Below are 23,437 nucleotides of genomic sequence, written 5' to 3'. Positions count from 1 at the left end.
CAAGAAGGTGGAGGCATCCATGGGGCAGGGGTTCAGCACGAGGACTGAATGAGGTACATTTGCCCTGTCCAGCTGCTCAGGTCCCAACTGCATGGGCCACCCAGCCATGAAGTTGTCCAAACTGTTCTTGGAATGCAGGCCAGGGTACTGCAGAAAGGATTTGGGCCACGGTGCAGGTGCAGCAGGAGCCAGGACTCTTGCAGACGTTAGAGACAGCAGCTGCTCAGATAGTTCTCTCTGTTGTGCTCTATCTTCCTCTTTTAATCATCACTCCTGTTCCAGGAACTGCGAAGTGAGCGCCTGCTCCTGCGCCGCTATCCTGTCCTCAAGCCGCAAAGCTACCCTGAGCCTTCTCCACTTGCCTCCTGCATGTCTTTCCTCTTGCCACAAACCACTTTGCCTTTGGTACTCGACTTGCTTGTTGGCCCTGTCCAGAACTTCAGTCACAAGTTCATCCCAGAAACGCTTTCTCTTGGGATGGTTCATGAAGGTACAATTGATGAGCCAGGCTTCTGCAGTGTGGGTGAGCTGTGGAGGTACTGAAGCCTGTAGAGGTAGAGGGGCCTGCAACAGGACAAGACACTGAGGGTTACTGTCTCAAATGTCTCAGTGCAGAGGCACAGAAACAATCATTTTGGACTTTCAAGGCCAGAAAATGTTAAATTTTGAAACTGAACTTCAGTGTACTGGCAGAGGGCTGCTTTAGAGCTCCCTGGACATAGCCGGGTTAATCCCAGTGAAAGAAGTGCTGAGAGAATGGTATATTAAAAATTACAACTTCTTTTTTTTAAAGTTTTTCAGTGAAATGGAGTTTTCGGGAGACGTTGGTGGCTGTACTACATAAGCCTTCTCTATCACTTCAGGCTTTGCACATTCTGGAGGCCATAACAGTTCTTGTGGAGCCCGACTGACAAAGAGAGGTGTTATTCCAAGCTGCTGGTGGGAAACCAGATGTGTTTGTCACTGAAATATTCAAATGTATGCAGTAGTGCTGGAACTAGGGGTGCTGGTGTGCTGCCGCACCCTCTGGCTTGAAGTAGTGATACCAAACCCCAAAGACATGGTTTCCATTATCAGGAGCCCCACTATAAAAATTGTTCTAGCACCCATGAATGTATGATGACTGAACAGCATATCTACAAGTGGAATGGGCTGGTGAGCTACTAAGGTGACCCTGGAAAATACATCCTTCCCCGAAATGTGACTACTTATCTGGAGTTCCTGCTACAGGAAAAGTCTGCAGCTATCAGCACCTGGGATTGGGTCAGAATTCATGCGGGAATCAACAGGATATGGCATTATCTTCCAAATGGTTTAGTGCCTCCCCATGGCTTCCAATACAGTCTGTTAGGACTGCCTGCAAACACACAGAACTCCATTGCCATCCCCCTTTCCCCCGGCAAATTTCTGGACTGAATTCAAACCCCAGTCGTATTTGGGACTAATGATTTCATCACCCATGGAAAGCCTGGACTGCATTTAACAGAAATGGACTACATGTGAAAATGGACGACATTTGAACCTCCTCCCGTACAGTTCAGTCTTTACAGACGCTTGTTACACTCTTGGGCTGGTATCAAGCAGCGTACATACAGGAAATGTAATATAAGATTCTCATTCTAACAAACTAGAATGTACTAGCAAAACTGTGTGCCTTAAATATTCTCTTTTACATGCTTGTTTTACTGTTTGTGTTTCCCAGTCTCGTTTTTTAATTCCCCATGGTAGGTGGAGAGTGAGGGACGCCAAGGTGCTGTCATGCAATCTGCCCTTAGCAGATACATGCTGCTACCCAGGGCTTATATCTTTTGCACTGGTTCTTAGGCCAGGTCCACACTACAGTGTTAAATCGATTTAAACAGCGTTAAATCGATTTAACGCTGTACCCGTCCACACTACAAGGCACTTAAAATCGATTTTAAGGGGTCTTAAAATCGATTTCTGTGCTCCAGCTAAACGAAAGGAGTAACCCTAAAATCGATATTACTAAATCGATTTAGGGTTAGTGTGGACGGAAATCGAAGTTATTGGTCCCATTCTTTTACTGAGCTACCCAGAGTGCACCGCTCCGGAAATCGATGGTAGCCTGGGACCATGGACGCACATCACTGAAGTAATGTGCCCTAGTGTGGACGCGTAAAATCGATTTTATAAAATCTGTTTTATAAAATCGATTTTATTAATTTCGATTTTACTCTGTAGTGTGGACGTGGCCTTAGAGCAGAAATCCCTCCTGTTCCTATATTAATAAACACAAAAATGGAGCCAGAAACTTACCAGGCTTTAGGTAGCTTTGCCCTCTTCCATTTCTGATAACCAGTCCTTCTGTGAGCTGTTCCTTTGGTGGGAGGATCAAAAAGCTCCTCTGAGTATGGTCCCAGGATGTGCTGCAGCTTCTCCTGCAGCAAGGTCTCCTCTAGGACCCATTTCGTTAGCAAAGTCTTTTTATTTGCCACATTTGGTGCCTGCTTGTACCCATCGATTCCCATGCTGGCTTCTCAGGCCAGCAGGAGGCCATCCCAGCTGATCAGGTCATTGTGCACTGCTGGTGGCTCTGTGCTTGGCGCGGTGCCCCGCACCCAGTCAACTCATCATAAAACTGGCACAATGTCAATGAGTTGCCAGAGATGCAGTTGTGGTCCCTGGTTTTCAGGTACTCAGTCTTGTGCCACTGAATCTGTTCTCTGCATTGGTCATGGTCCGTTAAATTTCCAAATGCTGACATCATCTTGGCTATTTGTTGGTATGAATGGTCAATCTTGGTACTCTTACTAAAATCCACTGTATAGCCAAAATCTGGCTGTGCTGTCATGATCACAAAGTAACAAACTTTGTAATGGATTTCTTCTAGTTGGCATTCATTGCAAATGCTGAAGGTTCTCCTAATGTGGGTTTGCAGCTCAATGTTCAGAATAAAATAGAAGGGTTAAACGCTAAGCAGCTGCACTGGAACAAGGGGGCTGCTTCAATTTCTCTGGAGTTAACTGGTGATTTTTGGAAGAGAAAGGACAAAGGAAGCCATCTCATTGCATTGTGGGATACTGTTGGAGGACTCCAAGAACCCAAGTCTGTGGGGTGGGGGAAGGCTGCGTCTACAATGTAAAATGATAGGGCTTGAAACTTGGGTCCAACCTTAACTTGGGCTTTGACCCTTTATCATCATGGTGTCCTTGGACCCTGGGTCTGAGCATGAGTCCAAGAGATTTGCGTATAGAAAGAAGGGGGGTTAGGGCTTGAGCCTGAGCCCAGGCTTACACTGCAATGTAGATATGCCCAGAGACACAGAACACTTACAGACATATGCTGTCATCCATGCACTAGAGATCAACTCTGATTAACTATTCTATGGATTTAATAAAACATCCAAAATGTAGTTAGAGAAAACAATCAGCTATACAGAATTTCTGTCTACAAAAATAGGCCCTGATCCTGAAAGCTGTTCCATATGGGTGGACCCCAATGCACGTTTGGACCCACTTTAACTTCCCTGTGTCTCCATGTAAGCACAGGGGTCTGCCCATATGGAATCACTGGCAAGACTGGGACCATAGGGAGTACAATGACAGATATAGTTTTAAGTGTTTTGGGCTGATCACCATGAAATAAGAAAAAGAAATGGGGTTTACATATTCACAGACCACGGTGATAATGAAATACTTTTGATTCCAACAGTAACTAGGGAGGATGCTAAACAGCAACTGATAAACATTTTTAAACATGTAGGACCAGTAACTTGCACCCAAAAATATCAAAAGAGGCTGAGGAGCTGAGGTGCTCTCTGAACTACTGATGTTGCTTTTTAACAACTCCTGGAATACTGGGGAAGTTCTAAAGGACCAGAAAAAAACTAACATTTTGCCAAAAATTAAAAAGGGTAATGGGATGAACTGGGTAACTACAGATCAGATTAATCTGACATCAGTTCCAAGCAAAATCATGGAAAGGCTCAGATAGGATGGAATTAGTAGAGCTAGAGACAGCAGCAAACTCATGCAAATCAACATAGCTTTGTAGAAAATAGGTCCTCTCAAAAACATTTCAAATCTTTTTAAAATTAAATCACAAGTTTGACAAGAGTAACTGTGTTGACCTAGTAGACGTCAGTAAGGCATTTGACGTATGATATTCTGATTAAAAATGTAGCATTATATAAAATCAATGTAGCACATAGTAAATAGATTAAAAACTTGCTAACAGACCCATCACAAAACACAATTACAAATGGGGGATCATTATCCAATGGGGGCATTACAGTGGGGCCTCTTACGCAGACGCCTGTACTCTAAGTTGTCCAAAGTAACAAAATTAAAAGTCAGAGTGTTATATAAAACTGTATGGGAAAAGGTACAAAAGGGAGACAGAAAAACTGAATTAGTCAAAACAAGAGTCTACTGATACCACCCAAGGATGGTGTTAAGATCAGGACTGGTAAACAAGAGGAGAATGGAATTGGAAGCTAATGAAGCAAAACTGAAGTGTCAGAAATTAGGTCTAATTGCTGGACCAAATAATGAGGGGATAAACTATATCCCCCATCATTCCCTTTTGGAGTCCTTAAAAATAAGACTTCATGGATCAACATTTTTGGAGGCTGGGTGGACCAAAAGGAGCAATCTTTACCACCATGGCTCCCACCACTATCTCTTGGAACTCCAGGAGCCACTGTGACACTATTGGACTTTCATTCTTCTGATCCTGAGAGATGTCCTGCCCGCACTGGGCCAGAGCGAAATCCACATGATATCAGCCTCTTCACTGGCCCCAGCTAAATCACCTGAAATGTGAGATTTGGGTTCCTGCTGTCCTTCCTATCGTATGTGTCCTTTTGCTTCCACACCTTATTTCTTCTCTTTCCTCTCTTTTTGCTTTCTGTTTAATAAGAACTTGGCTTAGCTGGCCAGGACTGCATTTTTTGCAACATTGCTGTGAGCCAGTAATCAGAGAGGCAATGAAAGCAGTATCTTAAACAGCTCGATTCTGCTACGAGTTTTCTAGGCCTTGGAGTGGCTGATAAGACAGTGTGCTGTGCCTGTGTTTCTTCATCTGAAAGGTTGCAAGTGCGAAAGTCAGCGCCAGAGACCGAAGCTGCTTTGTATCTTTGCAGTTCCTTTCTCTCCTTTTGTGTGTGTTCGTCTTGTTGTGTCTTTCCCCAAAAAGGACATTTTTACTGTCTTTAATATCCTCTAAAAGACTGTCAGACTGTTTTTTTTTCCCTTATAAAAACTCTCTACATCTAAAGGGAGAAGGAACAAGGAGCATTCTTAAAATAAAAGCCTGACTTACTACTTTACATTTCAAATGCTTTAACTGCTTTTCCTTCTTTTTTAGCGACAAAGAGTCCTGTGGCACCTTACAGACTAACAGACGTATTGGACCATAATGCGTCTGACAAAGTGGGTTTTCACCCACGAAAGCTCATGCTCCAATATGTCTGTTAGTCTATAAGGTGCCACAGGACTCTCTGTTGCTTTACAGATCCAGACTAACACAGCTACCCCTCTGATACTTCCTTCTTTTGTGTAGCTTTAATAAAAGATCAATAAGATTTTTAGTGGTGGATTTGCCATTATAAGCAGGCTGAGGTCTCTGTGCTCAAAAACTGGAACCATGTTTAAATGTTTAGAGTTGTACAGTGAAAAGATGAAATAGACCCTTTGACTCTTTGAATTAATTTAATTCCATCAAAATTAACACAACAGATCCCACAGGGATCAGATCTTGGTCCAATGCTATTCAGTATCAATGATCTGGAAGAAAATAGAAAATCACTGCTGAAAGTTTTTAGGTGACACAAAAATTGGCAGAGTTGTTAACAATCATGAAGACAGGTCAGTTCTACAGAGCAGGTAAAACAAATAATAAGCTGGGCATACTTGAACAGCATGTGTTTTAATATAGCTAAATGCAAGGCCATACACAGAATCATAAGACTGGAAGGGACCTCGGGAGGTCATCTAGTACAGTCCCCTGCACTCATGACAGGACTAAGTATTATCTAGATCAGTGGTTCTCAAACTTTTTTTTTCGTGGACCACTTGAAAATTGCGGAGGGTCTCAGCAGACCACTTAATGATCTTTTCAAATGTTGTTTGTATCATTAGCTAACTACTGTAAAGTGCTTTGGAAAAAAGCGCTCTATGAAAAAAAACCTTAATAATAAGCATTTTTTTTGTGCTACAAATAAAAGCACACAACTCGTATTTTAATATCAGTAGTCTTACCTTTCTAATGTGATGGATGTGCCCTCTCTCCCCCGCTGAAGCAGCCCCCAAGCTGGGGCTGGGAAGGAGGGGGAGTCTCTCCCTGGCAGCCACAGCCACAGCTAGAGAAAGTCATCTTTCTCTGGCTGCCGCAGACCTGCAAGTCCCAAATCCCCCCACCCCCTCTTCTCACCCCACTGCCCCCTATTCCCCCCAAGTCCACCACCTTACTTTATGTGTGCGTCTTCTCCAGGGTCCAGGCACCTAATCAGTGGAGCCATGCCTCCACTAATTAGGTAGGTGGTCCTTCATTCTCTCGTGTGTGGCCACCCAGACGCACACCTTAGAGGGAACTATCCGCGAACCACCTGAATGGAGTTTGTGGTCCATCAGTTTGGGAATCTCTGATCTAGACCATTCCTGGCAGGTATTTGTCTAACCTGTTCTTAAAAATCTTGAATGATGGAGATTCCACAACCTCCCTAGGCAATTTATTCCAGTGCTTAAACACCCTGATGGTTAGGAAGTTTTTCCTAATGTCCAACCTAAACCTCCCTTGCTGCAATTTAAGCCCATTGCTTCTTGTCCTATCCTTAGAGGTTAAGAAGAACAATTTTTCTCCCTCCTCCTTTAACAACCTTTTATGTACTTGAAGACTGTTATCATGTCCTCTCTTAGTCTTCTCTTCTCCAGACTAAACAAACCCAATTTTTTCAGTCTTCCCTCACAGGTCATGTTTTCTAGACCTTTAATCTTTTTTGTTGCTCTTTTCTGGACTTTCTCCAATTTGTCCACATCGTTCCTGAAATGTGGCGCCCAGAACTGGACACAATACTCCAGCTGAGGCCTAATCAGCGTGGAGTAGAGTGGAAGAATTACTTCTCATGTCTTGCTTACAACACTCCTGCTAATACATCCCAGAATGATGTTTGCTTTTTTTGCAACAGCGTTACACAGTTGACTCATATTTAGCTTATGGTCTACTATGACCCCCAGATCCCTTTCCATAGTACTCCTTCCTAGGCAGTCATTTCCCATTTCGTATATGTGCAACTGACTGTTCCTTCCTAAGTGGAGTACTTTGCATTTGTCCTTATTGAATTTCATCCTAATTACTTCAGACCATCTAGGAATCAATAATATAGGTCACATTTATAGGATGGGGGATTGTGTGGGCCAAATTAACAAAGAAGATTGTGTTTGAAACCACAAGAGTGTAATCACATGAACAGTGTATCACAGCATTAGCACAGAGGTCCCCAAACTATGGGGTGACTCCCTAAGGAGGCACAGAGGGGGGGTCCAGCTGGAGCCCGGGCCAGCTCCCACCAAGCCAGCTCCCACTGGGCCACCCAGTTCTGCTCCTGGCCCCGACTCCAGCTGCTGGCCCTGCACCTGGGGCACCGGCTGCTGGCCCCGCACTGCAAGGTAAAAAGCTTGGGAACTACTGCATTAGTAGTATGCCTGGAATAATACTGTGTCTGCCTACAGAGATGTGTCAAAGATTATCCAACAATGTATGAAAATCTATATTCTAGTACTATATTTAATTGGTGATCATACTCATCAAGGTGAATGGCCTAAACATTTAAAACATTTTAAAGAAAAAAACCTTATAATTAGCCTCTTGACTCTTGACAAGGAGTCCCATTCTCCCCCAGTCTGATCTGGCAGGAAAAAATTAAGCCACAGGTCATCCTAGGAGTGCACCATGCATGACCCATAGTTACTAGAAGCATAGAAGCATAGTTACTAGAAGCATAGTTACTATGCTGACACCACTCAATGTTAAGATCCAACAAGATCACTTTACAAGGTGGCATGAAAAACACTGCAAAGAGAGTCACCGTGGGACGACATTGGTTTGTACCAGCTACACAATTACTAAGTAAAAATTTTGTATAACATCCAAATGCTTTCAAAAATAATTTAAGGAATAAAAAATTCCGGACCCCAATTCCAAGTGTCATTACATACATTTAACTGGCAAGAAGACTATCCATGATGTCATGGGGAATTTTGAACATACAGGGTTGTAGGGCCAGTCCCAATTAAACTTCACCTTGATTTTCTGTAGCTAATCTTTTTGAAGGAGTTGATATTTTTTTGTACGATACACTGCACTAAATAGATTCCACTGAAATATTTTTTCTTAAACTACACAAAAGGAAAAGTTTCTGTTGTATTCTTGGAGCCTTAAGAACAATCAAATTGTTTTCCAAGTAGACTTAATAAAACAGGTAAAGTCGTGTGCTTCCCAGTTATCAAAAGTGGTTTTTTCAGTGGCACTATTTTTATCCATTACATAGAAAAATTCAGCGAATTATAATCACCTCAATAGCATCGTCGTACATTTTCCTTGCCTCTGTGTCCATTTTGTCTGACATCAGCCAGGCTTTCAATAAGTATTCATAAAAACTGTCTCCCAGCCCGCCCACGGATGTGTGATCTATAACAGAGAAAAAGAGAAAAAAGTGTAGGGGATTTTAATACAGTACCACCTTGGATTTATCCAGGACAAAATTCTACATTTTCTTTAAGCCCCTACCAGTTTCAAACCGTCATTATTTTAATGCAGTTCAGCAGCTATTTCCCCTCAAACCTTTTATTTCATTTTCTTGGAATCTGTCCCACAGCAGACTTCACAGTTTTCCTACTGTGCATGTTCAGTATTCCTCATTCTGTGTCATTTACAAAGTAAAGCTGACCCTTCCATGGCACAGATTTAATGTAAGGAATGCTTTGGCTCCATTACACAGAACTTAATCTTTTCATTGTTTGTTGTTGTTGCTGTTTTAAATAAATAAGAACATACACTCTCAGATTCAATAGCAGGGATATAGTTGGAACATGTAGCTATATAAATTGTACAAACCCATAGGGAACCTGTTCTTTCAAGGATATTTTTATTATTCATCATGAAATAATAATTTACAGAACCTGCAAAATGTACCAAGGTAAATACTCATATTCATATTCGTTCACAGTTAAATTGGTGACTACTTTCCTTCGCAGTACACAGTGCAAGCCTTGTTCTGTTACCCCAGGTATAGTTCAACTGGAGTTGGGTAACTGAGCAAGGCATGCACTGTTCACTACATTGTTAGCTGTGCTTTCTTGCATATCTATTAGAATCCAACGCTGGGTCTCCTTAAGTACATATACAGTGATCCTTACAGTGATGATTTTCATTTCAAAGGCTGCTTATCCTCAGAAGTCATATTCATCACATTCAAATGCATGTTCACTTGTACCCACAGACAGCACAGTAAGGACATCAGAGAATACCTGTGAGAATCTGAAGAATCTACATACATAATGCATGCTGTTTTATATTGGGGACTCTCCATGGGTACCTGTGTCAGACTACGAGTTTTACTTTCAGTGGGGGATTTGTTTTCCTTCTCTGCTGTCGTTTACCTTCATATTAAGCTAAACCCACAGGAGGTGACAGAAGAACTCACCAAGGAAATTAAAATAAATAATAAGAGGTTTTTTTAGGCTACGTCAACACTAACACTTCTGTCGGTAAAATTTTGTTGGTCAGGGGTGTGGCAAAAACACTCCTCTGACTGACATAAATTACACTGACAGAAGCGCCAGTGAGGACGGTGCTATGTTGGTGGGAGATGCTTTTGCCTGGCATAGCTACTGCTGCTCATTGGGGGTGGTTTAATTATGTTGGCATAGAGCAGCTACATGGGAGACCTTATAGGGTTCAGCTGCAGCAATACAGCGGTGCTGCTGTAAGGTGTGTAGTGTAGATGTAGCCTTAGTTACATAGATAAAAAGGGAATAAGGAAGAATGAGGCTGGGTCACTACACAGTGTGGATGGAAAGGAGATTAAAGATAATCTAGGTATGGCCCCAAAACTAAATGAATACTTTGCCTCAATTTTCAGTAAGAATGATAATATAGAGCATGTGCATGAAGACAGTATGGCTGATGGAAATGAGTGTCTATAACTGGAAATTACCACACGACGTTGAAGAAAAACTTGAAGAGCTTAATGTGCTCAAACTGGGGGGACTGGGTAATTTCATCCCAGAATACTGAAAGAACTGGCACATGAGATTGCTAGTCCAGGAACAAGGATTTTTAATAAATCTATTTGGGTGATAGTACCATATGACTAGAGAACGGCTAACGTTGTACTTATATTTAAGAAAAGGAAAAAAAAGTGATCCAGGCAATTACAGACCTGTTAGTCAGACCACAACAGGGTTAAAAAAAGCACTAGATAAATTCATGGAGGATAGGTTCATCAATGGCTATGAGCCAGGATGGGCAGGAATGGTGACTCTAGCCTCTGTTTGCCAGAAGTTGGGAATGAGCGACACGGGATGGATCACTTGATGATTACCTGTTCTGTTCATTCCCTCTGGGGCACCTGGCACTGGCCCCTGCTGGAAGACAGGATACTGGGCTAGATGGACCTTTGGTCTGACCAAGTAGAGCCATTCTTATGTTCTTATGTTCTCAGTAGCATGCAAGGTTTTAGAGCAAATTGTGAAGAAAAGAACAATTAAATTCACAAAGTCAGATCATGCCAGACTAATAAATTTCCTTCTTTGAGAAAATAACTGATTTTTTAGATAAGGGAAGTCAGTAGATCCAATATATTTGGACTTCAGTAAAGTGTTTGATGTCCCCAGTGGGTCCGGGGACAGAACAGGCCCACTGTTCCTGCTGCATGTTGTAAGAGGCAACTAAAAGGGGGTTGCCTGGAGATGGATGGGCTCTGCCAGGTTAGAAATTTGCCCAAGACACACCATATGATGAACAAGTCAATGATGTCAATACTGGATTGATCGCAGCCCAGGTTAATAATGACCGCGCCATCCATCTCCCACCAGGGCAGACATGACAAGTATACTACTGGTGTGTAGCAGGGTGGTTACCCGTGCCTGCCCTTCGGGGCTTAAAACAGCCCAGGAGAGGGCTGTGCCTGGGACAAGAAGCCTGGGCTGATTGGGAGAAAGCAGTCTCAGCTGTGGCCAGGTCCCAATCAGGTCCAGCTGGCCCCTATAAGAGGCAGTGAGCCAGGAGCCCAGTCAGTCTCCTTCTGGCTGTAGAGGGAGAAGGGCCTGGCTGCAGGGAGCTAGACACAGGGTACCTGAGTGAAGCAGGGCTGGGGAAAGGCAGAGGAGCTGGGGAGCTCCTGCCTGGAAAGCCCCAGGCTGCGGCCTAGGGTAAGGCCAAGAGGTACTGGGGGTTGCAGGGGGCAGCCCAGGGGTAGGCAAAGGCAGCAGGTACAAACCCCTTTGCCTATGATGAGTGGCTGATACTGTAGTCTGCCCCAGTGAATGGGGGCTAGATGGAGACTGGGCAGTAGCCAAAACTGAGGCAAAGTGAGGATAGTGGGTTGGGTGTTCCCCAGGGAGGGGAGACCCAGATTGGTGGGGTACTGCCAGGGGGAAGCACCCCAGCAAAAAGAGGCACCGGGGTCTAGGGAGGGACTCAGGGCCAGAGGACAGGCGGATCACCGGCCTGCAGAGGGCACTCCAGATGCTGGAATGAGCTAATTCCCTAAGAGCCCAGCAGGAGGCGCCGCAGGGGTAAGTCTGCACGTTGACATGGTGTAACCCCAACAAAGAGGGTCTGTGGAAGATATAACACTACCATAGCCGCATGGAATATAAGGACATTGAAACAAACAGGGAAGTTGAAAGAATTCATGTATGAAATTGAACAGTACACCTGACACCTCCTAGAGATTCTCTGAGGTCAGATAGAAGAACTTTGGAGTGGTACTAATGGAAGAAGGCCATGTATTCTATTACAGTGGAGAGGACAAACATGTAAATTGCATAGGATTTTTTGTGCATAAAGATATCAAGAATTCAGTATTAGGATGCTGCCCAATGTCCAGCAGGCTTATTTCCATCTGTCTAAAGGCAGTCCATTTAATATCACAGTGGTACAAGTCTACACCCCTACAACAGACTATGACAATGAGCAAATTCAAGATTTTTACAATCAGATCCAAGACATCATCAATAAGATTCACAAGAAAGATATCTTGACTGTACAAGGAGATTGGAATGGAAAAGTGGGTACTGACACACAGGCAGATTGGCAAGATTATTGTGGCCCTTTCTGTAATGCAGTAACTAATGAGAGAGGATTGAGCCTTTTGGAGTTTGCCAGCTATAACAATCTGGTTCTTTCAAACACATTAGGAACACATAAAGCATGCAAACGATCAACATGGCACACACCTAATGGTCTACGTCACAGCCAGATCGACTACATCATGGCGCAAAATCAGTTTCATTCTGGGATTAACAGAGCTAAAACAAGGAGCTTCCCCAGTGCTGATATGGGAAGTGATCGTGATCTTGTGATGCTAAATTTTTGACTGTGGCCAAAGCTCACCAGAACCAAGTTTGACTTAGAAAGATTCAGAGACTGAAACATTGCAGAGTAATTCCAAGCAATGGTCGGTGGAAAATTTGCCCCGCTGCTTACTCTAGAGGAAGACATAGAAACAATGATCAACAATTTCAATGCTGTAATGAATGAGGCAGCAATGGACATCCTTGGGAAACATCGTAAGAAGACAAAACCATGGGTCACAAATGAAATACTACAACTGTGTGACATTAGAAGAAAACTTAAGGGAGACAAAAACAGCACTGAGGGAGCTGATAAATACAGAGCGATTGGCAGAAAGATCAAGAAAGGAATGAAGGTGGCCAAGGAAATATGGATTGAAAAACAGTGCTCTAAAATTGAAGAGTGTACCGATAATAAAAATAGCAAACGAGCCTTCCAGGTTGTAAAAGATCTGACAAAGGAAAGATGGACCAAAGCTAGCGCAATTCAAGACAAAAAGGGGAACAGTCTTATAGAAGAAAGGGACATCATCAATAGGTGGACAAACTACTGCTCTGATCTATACAACCACCAGACAAATGAAGATCCTAGTGTCTTAGACAGCCCAGATTCAACAGAGGAGGATGACTTTCCAATACTATGTGAAGAAGTGGAGACAGCTGTGAAATCACTCAAGAACGGAAAGGCTACAAGTATTGACAACATCCCAGCTGAACTGATGAAATTCAGAGGAGAAATAGTAATAGATGTACTCACCAAGAACTGCAACAAGCTCTGGCAGAACAGTGAGTGGCTCTCCATGTGAACACAGTCACTAATAATCACTCTGCCAAAGAAAGGCAACCTGCAATTGTGTCAAAATTATCGGACTATAAGCTTAATTAGCCATCCCAGCAAAGTGATGTTGAAAGTCATATTGAACAGACTGAAGCCACAAGCAGTACTTACAACACCAGTAGGACATCTCCCAAGTCTTTGTTGGCTTCAAGAAGGCGTTTGACAGAGTATGGCATGAAGCTCTCTAGGTAACCATGAAGAAGTACAATGTTGGTCGTAAGCTTATTCTTACCATTAAACATCTGTATGCCAAGGCCAGCACTGCCTTGGCATACAGATGTGCAGTTTTTGTCAATGGCACAACAGGAGATTGATTTTGCACCACTGTTGGAATACGGCAAGGCTGCCTTCTTTTGCCCATACTATTCAACATCTACTTGGAGCACATAATGACTGATGCCCTAGAAGATCACATATGCACAGTCAGCATTGGGGGGTGAACAATCTCAAATCTTCAGTTTGCTGATGACATTGGTGGCCTGGCAGGCAGCGAAGATGAACTTGCCAGCCTTGTGAAACGATTAGATGTAACCTCTGCAAAATATGGCATGGAAATCAGTGCAGAGAAAACCAAGCTGATGACAAACAAACGTGATGGGATCAGCTCACATATCACTGTCAGTGGATACGAGCAGAAGACAGTGAAACAGTTCAAGTGTCTGGGGGCAATCATCACTGACGAAGGATCCAAGGCAGAAATTCGGGCAAGAACTGTGCAAACAACAGCAGAAGTGGCAAAGCTAAAGCCAATTTGGAGGGACACGAACATCTCCCTGGAATTCAAACTGAAAGTGCTGCACGCATTGGTAACCTCCATTTTTCTGTATGCGTGTGAGACATGGACCCTTATGGCAGAACTTGAATGGAAAATACAGGTAGTAGAGATGAGATACTTCTGTAAAATCCTGGGCATCTCCTACTTCGACCACATCACTAATGAAGAGGTCCGCAACATCATCAGTCAAAGAATTGGGTCATATAAAGGCCTCCTGACAACCGTGAAAAAGCACAAGCAGAAGTGGTATGGCCATGTAACAAGATCATCTGGTCTATCCAAGATCATCCTCCAAGGGACAGAACAGGGGAAGAGAAGAAGAGGTAGACAGAAGAAGAGATGGACTGACAACATAAAAGAGTGGACAGGAATGGCTTTCGCAGAGACTCAAGCACCGACACACAATCATCAGGGGTGGAAACAATTGGCTGACTGCTCATCAGTGATGGTGCCCCAATGACCAAAGTGGTTATGGGAGTAATGATGATGATGATGAAAATGTTTGATACAATACCACATAGGAAATTATTAGTTAAATTAGAGAAGATGAGGATTAATACAGGCATTGTAAGGTGGATAAGGAATTAGCTAAAGGGGTGAAGGCAATGGGTTGTGCTGAAAGATGAACTATCAGACTGGAGGGAGGTTACTAGTGGAGTTCCTCAAGGATGGGTCTTGGGACCCATCTTATTCAATATTTTTATTAATGACCTGGGCACAAAAAGTAGCAGTGTGCTATCAAAATGTGCTGATGATATCAAGTTGGGAGGCATCGCCAATACAGAGGAAGATCAGAACATTACACAGAAAGATCTGGATGACTTTGAAGACTAGAGTGACAGAAATCGGATGAAATTCAAAAGCAAAAATACAAAACCATGTATTATGGTCTAATAATAAGAATTTCTGCTACAAGCTGGGAGACTCATCAATTGCAAGTGACACAGGAGGAGAGAGACCTGTGTGTGTGGGTTGATCACAAGATGAATATACACCACCAATGTCCTGTGACAGTGAAAAAGGCAAATGCAATCCTAAAATGTTAGGCAAGGCATTTCCAGTAGAGGTAGAGATGTATTAATGCCATTTACAAGGCATTGGTAAGACCTTATCTGGAATACTGTGCACAATTCTGATAATTCACGATCAAGAAAAAGTAATCTAGAATGCGTGCAAAGAAAAGCTACTAGGATGATCAGGGGAATGGAAGGCTTGAGAGGAGATTGGAAGAGCTTGGCTTGTTCTGTCTAGTAAAAAGAAGGCTGAGGGGGATATGATTGTGCTGTATAAACACATTAGGGGGGTAAATACTAGGAAGGGTGAAGGACTATCTAAGCTAAAGGATGATGCTGTAACAAGAACAAATGGATGTAAACTGGCCATGAACAAATTCAGGCTGGAAATTAGAAGATTTTTAACCATTAGAGGGATGCAGCTCTGGAACAGACTCCTAATAAGAGTTGTGGGTGCAAACAACTTAGTTTTAAGAGAGAAGGAGACACATTTATAAGTGCAATTGTGTGATGGAGTTGCTTGTGATGGTGGGGAGAAGGCTCAACAGGCCTGTAGCTTACTTTTGGCTTATGTCTTATGTTACTAAAGCTCATGCTTCAGGGTTTCAGCTGTGCACCTCAGAGGTCAGGAAGGGATCCTTCCCACTTTCTGCAATGTATTCTGGGAGGTTTTTTATCTGCTTCTCACAACTGGAAACAGGATAATGGGCAGCATTGGCTAGGGCTCTGAGGTGGCACTGAGCATTCACTTTCTCAGGTGTTTGGTTGGCTGGTTCTTGGTCCCATGCTCAGGATCTAACTGATCACCATATGAGGGGCTGGGAAGAAATTTCCTCCCAAATCATATTGGTTGTAATGTTGGGGGCTTTTCACCTTCCCCGTAGTGTGAGGGTGCAAGTCACTTGCCAGGATTATCTAGGTATACCTCACTTTATACCTTACCATTGTGGGGGCCTCAAGCACTGCTGCATCTCAGTCCTTCCTATTCCCTGCCTGTGACACATAATAGTCTAGTCTCCTGAGGGTCTCCTTTACTTTTGTCTCATTTCTATTGTTGGGCTTAATGTGCAGGTAGTGTTGGTGTCCTGTGATATACAGGAGGTCAGATTAAATGACCTTGTGATCCTTTCTGGTGTAAAACTCTATGACTGTGACAAAGCTAACAATGGCGAGTCATTCATTCAAATGGACAACTCTTGGACAAAAAGATGGTTATTATGGTGGCAGTGTGTATGGATATGTAACCGTACGAATTACACAAGTGCAAAGAGCAGTGAAAGCAGGTACCCTAAGAAGAGAAAAGCACAGAGAAAAGTCTCAATGGTCTTTTTGGGAAAGGAATAGTAAAAAGAGAGACTGAGGAAAAGAATTATGAACAGCTGAAGAAAAATTGTTTGGTTGGGCTATGCAAAGAAAAGCAACTCAACTGTTGCTGAGGATCAAACAAAGCATAGCTAGTATTTGCTGAGGATCAAACAAAGCACAGCTAATATTTGCTGTATTCTCAGGACCAGAAGAGGAACGATGGTCCACCGCCACCAACATAAATCTTTTCCACCTCTGGGTTGGCGTAGGTAAGGGCACTATGATATCCATCATAAACAACGTTGAAAAATTAATGAATGGATGGTGTGTGTACATATAATAAGGTCCGGTGTCACACACTGAATGAGGAAGATAAAAAAATATTAAAAAATGAGGCAGGAGTCCTGTGCAAAAATAGTATCTGATCATGTAATTAACTGTATCATAATGCATATGCACAAGGGGGCTGATTTTTTCTCTTTTTTATACGCTTGACCTTGCTACATTAATGTTCTTTTAACTTTGTTTTCATAAGTAAGCACCTACTTTATTTTAAAAAGAGCACACTGGAAAAAAAAATCCATCGTCATGTGGAAGCATTTTGATCCAAGAGACAGAACCATTAGATCCACAGCACAGCCCTCTACCTCTTGAACTAACAGAGTAACTGTTAGCATTAGGAGGTTGCTATCCGCTATACTGATCAATCACTGAAGGTGGATGAGACATACATTTTGTCAGTGTGTTTCATAACTAATTGCTAGACAGCAGAGGAACACTTGAACTTAGGAATCCTGGGTTCTAGTCAGATTCTCAAGGTAAGTGTAGTCTAAAAGTTACAGACAGTGTAATCCACACAATTTCTGGATGTGGGGTTCTGTCCCATCTAGTGGCATTGAGACCACTTAAAGAGAGAGATAAAATGAGTTTGCTCTATAGCCTTAGCTAACAGCCAATTGGCTTTTAGCTCATGCTGCAGAGACTCATACACTAAGCTCCAGAGGTCCCTGGTTTAATCCTGCCTACTGCTGCTTGGGGTCTGTCGGTGTTACAGTAGCACACAGATTTGGCATGTTCATTATGAAAGGTAAGGTGAGTGAATGGATGAAAGACTTGGTCTGCTGTACTGGAAACATAGGTTCTGTTCCCAAGTTCTGAAATTAAAAGTAATCTTGATAGTCCACCTGTAAAATGAGAGTGAATGATACTTGCATGCTTCCTAACATACTTACTCAGTAACAATAGCTATGAAATGTATATAATTATGGCTTTCAGCTCAGCACATCTTCTCCTAAATCAAAGCATATCTACCAGATACATGCATCTATGACATTTCTCATCAGTAAGAAATCTCTCTTGTACCTTGTACAGATCCATTATTCCCAAAGGACCAATACACTTCAGGATCACCACTCCTCACAGCACTTACATTTCTTTATAATGAAAAGAAGTAAAAGTTTATATAACAAAGAATAGCTATCCAAGAACAAGCAAGCAAAGTACTGGAAACAAATGATTACGTATAAAATAAAAACATAAAACATCTTCTAGATCCTAAACTTAACTACCAAGACCATATAGAGCAAAAGCTCATATTCTTCCAGTGTATTACAGCCAAGCTTGGCTGTGATCTTCCATGCATGAGACAAGTCAAGTTGTGCTCTTGCCTCTTCAGTGGCTGTGACTGGTGGGTGACGGGAAACCAGAGGCGGTCAGGCTCACTGAGTCCAGAAACTCTTTGGGAGAGGGGAGTGGAAGGGACAGGAAAGTTTGAGGCACATGCTCCTGTTCTGATCTTGCTTCCCATTACCATCTTCTACCCCTTTCCCCTAGCTAGTCTCCCCTACCCCTGCTCCATCCAGGTTAGCTCCCTCCAGGTTAGAGTTAGAAGCTAGGGGCAGGGCACCTAGCAGTTCTGCTCCTTTCCCTGTTTCCATGGCCCCTTTTAGTGGGTCCCTGAAAGTGTGTGTGGTGGGGGGCAGGTAAAAGGACTCTCCAGGGTACTGGAGGGCACATAAATGTACCCCTTCCTCCCCATCCCAGTATTCTCTAGGTAGTACTGAAGAACCCCTATTTTATGGACTAATGGGGGATTGGGGATTTCATACAACAAAAAAATATTAAAATTGAACATCTCAAAATTGCAGTGCATATTGTTCAAGGACAGTGTACATAATTAGGGCCCTACCAAATTCGCAGTTGTTTTGGTCAATTTCCTGGTTTTGTAATTGTAGGGGGTCCTGACCCAGAAAGGAGTTGTGTGTGTTGTGGGAGGTTATGGTACTGCTACCCTTACTTTTGTGTTGCTGATGGTGGCAGTGCTGCCATCAGAGCTGGGTAGCTGGAGAGCAGCGGCTGCTGGCTGGGAGCCCAGCTCTGATGGCAGTGCCACCAGCAGCGCAGAAGGAAGGATGACATGGTATGATATTGTCACCCTTACTTCTAGGCTGCTGCCTGTAGAGCTGGGCCCTCCATCAGCAGCTGCTGCTCTCTGGCCCCCCAGCTCAGAAGGCAGCACAGAAGTAAGGGTGGCAATACCATGAATTCCCTAATACAACCTTGCAATTCCCCACAACTCCTTTTTGGGTCAGGTCCCCTAATTTGAGAAACGCTGATCTCCCCTATGAAAGCTATGTAGTAGAGGGTAAAAGCACACAAAAGCCCAGACTTCATGGTCTGTGATGCATTTTTCATGGCCATGAATTTGGTAGGGCCCAACCCGCAGTCTGAAAACCACTGATGTTTAGGGCCCTACCAAATGTAAGGCGTTGTGTCGCGGTGGCTCTGGTCAGCACTGCCAACCGGGCCATTAAAAGTCCCATTGGCAATGCTGCCAGGCTAAGGTAGGCTAGTCCCTACCTGTTCTGACACCGCGCTGTGCCCTGGAAGCAGTCAGCAGCAGGTCCAGCTCCACATTCCCACTGACTGGTTCCTGCGGTTGAGAGCTGCACAGAGGCCCTTGTGCACCTCCACCTAGGAGTCAGACCTGCGGCTGGCCACTTCTGGGGCGCAGCGTGGTCCACGGTGCCAGAACAGGCAGGAAGCCTGCCTTAGCATCCTCATTGCGCCGCTGAGTGGGAGCCACCCGAGGTAAGCCTGCGCCCCAATCCCATATCCCAAACCCCTGCCCTAGCCCTGAGCCCCCCAAATCTGGAGTCCCTTCCTGCACCCCAAGCCCCTCATCCTCAGACCCACCCCAGAGCCCTCACCCCCTCCTGAACCTCTACCCCCTGCCCCAGCCCAAAGCCCCTCATTCTAGGCCCCACCCCACAGCCCTCCCCTGCACCCCAACCCTCTTCCCTAGTCCTGAACCCTTCCCACACCCCAAATCCCTCATCCACAGCTTCACTGGGTCATGGGCATCAACAATTTTCTTCAACTGGATTGCCAGAAAAAAGTTTCAAAACCACTGCTATACATAATGAATGGTAACAAATGTATACAGTAAGCCTGATTTTGCTGTTTGAGAGGACTGCATCTCTTTGCTGCCAGATCTCTGAGTCTTTTGCTGTACAGCCTCTTGAACATGGCTCAGTATTTAACTCACATTAAGCAACAGAAAGATAATTCTGCTGGCAGAAAAATGATTCCTATAACTTGTCATTCACAGGATCAATGTTAATAAAACTGAGGTTCTACTGAATTGCTAAACCCAAGCATCCAAAAATCATAAGCCAGGCCTAAAAAAATGAGATTCTTTTAAAAAAAGTTTTTTCATTCATTTTATTTGCCTTTTAGTTCTGGGCCCTTAGGGTGTACTTTGGTCACATTTTCAAGCTTTCTTCCACTATCATGAGAGCTAGAAACTACTTTTTAAAAATGTATAATCATATAACCATGTGAATCCAGGAGCTGAGGCTTTAAGACAAATACCAGATATCATGAGCCTCATGATGAAATGGCATGAGCTGGCAGCACTGTTTAGGTCTTGTCTTCGCTGGAGTGAAAAACACAGCTCTCTGATCTTTGACAAATACCTGGTTTCTCAAAAACTGAGTTTTTCAGCGATCCCTTAGACAAATGAGGGATTGTTGAGAAAGGTACTGCTTCTCTGTCAAAGCTGTCCCATTGTCATAAGGGCTGGCTCTCTTAAGGGTCAGGCACCCAGCCTCCCTGTGACAGGCTCTGCTACAGACAATAAGCCAACTTGGATCCATGAGTACCTCTCTGTTTGTTCCCTGCTGCTGAAGAGCTGTGATCTGCAGGATTTCTGGAGGGCAGCTCTGACCTCCACTCTGCCTGTAGCTGCCCTCGACCATGTATTACAGGGAGAAGCAAACTTAGTGAATCTTGGAGCTGAGCTGGTGAGATCCCTGCAGTTCTCAGCTGTTCTACTCTGCTCAACATATCATCTGCTTTTAAAGGGGAAGAGCTGAGAGCTGCAGGGCTATGAGGCTTCTACCTTTCTCGCTGCTACACTCTCCCTGGCTAGAGCAGGAGGAAAAAGATGGGAGGAGCAGCAAAACTACCAGCTCTGTTCTTGGTGCCCTTCTAAGAAGTATTACTGGAGGAAGGAGGTGGCAACATATGAGGAGACATATCTCATGGATGTGGGGAGAAGGATTTATGGGTGAGGAGAATGGACAGTGTGGCAAATATGGTAGGGGAGATTCCAATAATTATTTTATGATCCACAGCAGTTTCAGCATTCCTGAATATAAATATAGCTGCCATGGTGCCTCTGGAAAATTGTAGTTTTGAATCATGCATGCTCCATTCTTTCATGTAGGTCCTGCTCTCCAGCCAGACTACATGTTCGACGGTGCACTGCTGTCTCTCCCTGTGGTTGAGCCACAACTCAGATGGATGCAGATTGTCAGCGCAATCCAAAACATGTTGTTTATATTTTCCTCAGCAGAAAACCCTGTCAAAATCTATCTTTTCCCAATTTTGATGAAAACTGATTTTCTGATAGGTAAGTATTTTGCTAGAAAATTTGTGACCAGCCCTTATCCAAGTAGTCTTGTATATACATCATTCCACAGAACCAAACAGAAAGTCTCAAAACTTTTGATTTCTTGGGTTTGTAATGGTTTATAGGATGGATCTTGATGCTGTGCACTAACTGAAACCAGAACTGTATTTACTATAAAATCCTTTAATGCACTCCTCTGGTATGGTGGATCTATTCTCAAGCAAGGTCTGTTACACACAGTGCCACCTGGTGGCTGAAGAGTATAATACAGTTTATCATTCCATTACAGAGGTGGTGGTGGTTTTTTTAATTTCAGAAGTGGGAAGGAGGTAGAAGGGGTAGAAGGAAAGGGGGATAGAAAGGGGTAGAAACAAAGGGAGTAGAAGTAAAGGGGTAGAAGATGGTAATGAGAAGCAAGATCAGAACAGGAGAGCATGCCTTGTGAGGTATCATTTGAAAACTAATAACTCTCTGGTCAATAATATCATGGGGAAATGTGTATAGCAACATTATGTGTAAAGTTATGAGAATAAGCTGAAATTATGACTGAAACTTGTTTACTAGACAAGTCTGGTACCAGACAACCTGTTTCTCAAGGACAAGGAACAAGGTGACCCCTCTAGCCAGGTGTCAGGAAAGTTGATTGTCAATCACCTGTCAAGTGGCCATTCTTTGTCAATGAAGTGGGACAGGATCAGATTGAGCTGCATTTTAACAAACAAAAACATGGAACTTCTTAAACCAGGAGACTCCATGTCTCTGTCTTCACAGCTGGAAGGAACTTTATCTACAGGGAACCTTCAGGAAAAAAGCATTTCAAAAAGTGACTGGACTATAAAAGTGAGGTGGCAAAACCATCCCAAGGTATTCCAGCTCTCTCCATAACTCTCTCTTTTTCACCTAAGAAGACAAAGTAATTAGACCTTTGACTTTGTGAGAGATCCTGACTCGAAAATTCAGACAGCAATGTTGGTGGGAACATGTGGAAAGGATTTTACCTTGAATCAAGTCTAGCTTGTTAAGTTTTAGGCAATAGAAAGTGTTCTATCTTTATTTCTCTTGTAACCATTCTGACTTTAATGACTTATACTATACTCACTTAAGTTTTCTCTTTGTAATTAAATAAACTTTGTTTATTTTTTAATCAAAACTAATCCAGTGTTGTGTTTCAATGGAGCTATTTGGTAACTCAACTTAAAGCAGCAGGCTGTTGCATATTGACTCTTACAGGGGCAATTGCCCTTTAATATCTGAACTGCCAGGGGAGGGCACAACAGTGAAAAATATACATTTTGAGAAAAATGCAGGACGAGGAGCATGCTGGGGTCACTTGGTAAAGTAATAACAAAGGCTGCTGAAAGTCAGTGTGTTGCTGACAGACTCCTGGGGTCAGAGTTGCTGGACCAGGCCTGTAGCTATACACAGACCTGCATGCTGTCTGGCTGTCTGTGAGTGGCACAGCTTAGTAGCTACAATAGCAAAGCACAAAAGGTTGCAGGGCAGGTGCTAATACAATCTCTCACTGGTCTGGATTGCACCCTGGAATGTGACAGTGATCTCTCTTCTTGGAATTCCTTCTGTCAACTCAAATGGGTTAATTAGTGAAAGAGTAACCCCAAAGAGAAGTGACTGTGTATACTGGGTACATTCAACATGATAATTTAGTGTATTTATTTTATGATATTTTCATTTAAAATCAGTTAATGAGGAATACACCAAGCTTGGTCTAATTAGTCTCCTCCAGAAGCTATTTATCTATGTCAGTAAACAATCCCGATGATTTCTCATTTACATGAGATGCTGTGCCTGGTGCCAGAGTTGCAATCAGGAATGAGAAATAACAGTACTTTGAAAAGACTTCAGACCTGGCATCCAGTCAAAGTATGTTAGACTCAGAGCTTCCATGCAATTAAGATGACATATGAATCATAAAAGACTGCCCTTTTAAAAAGAGTTGCAGTGGAAATTCAGCTTTGCAATCAATCATTCCCTCTTCAACTTTCTGAAAGTGTGGTCAAGACTGGTTCTCCAGACACCTACATCAGGAAACTT

At 43.3% G+C, this 23,437-nt stretch overlaps 1 protein-coding gene across 1 annotated transcript in view; it reads right to left on the bottom strand.

The window, feature by feature from the left end:
* The window catches only part of MAN1A2 (mannosidase alpha class 1A member 2), a 310,617-nt gene that overhangs the window by 32,419 nt on the left and 254,761 nt on the right, over positions 1 to 23,437 (bottom strand). The window contains exon 9 of the mRNA XM_050921239.1: positions 8,534 to 8,649. Within this exon, the coding sequence (XP_050777196.1) occupies positions 8,534 to 8,649 (116 nt within the window). The remainder of the gene's footprint in view (positions 1 to 8,533; positions 8,650 to 23,437) is intronic.

The sequence above is a fragment of the Gopherus flavomarginatus genome, chromosome 1 (assembly GCF_025201925.1).
Source record: "Gopherus flavomarginatus isolate rGopFla2 chromosome 1, rGopFla2.mat.asm, whole genome shotgun sequence".
Taxonomy (NCBI): Eukaryota; Metazoa; Chordata; order Testudines; family Testudinidae; genus Gopherus; species Gopherus flavomarginatus.
Note: the sequence above shows the minus strand (reverse complement) of the source record. Positions and strands in the feature narration are given on the sequence as shown.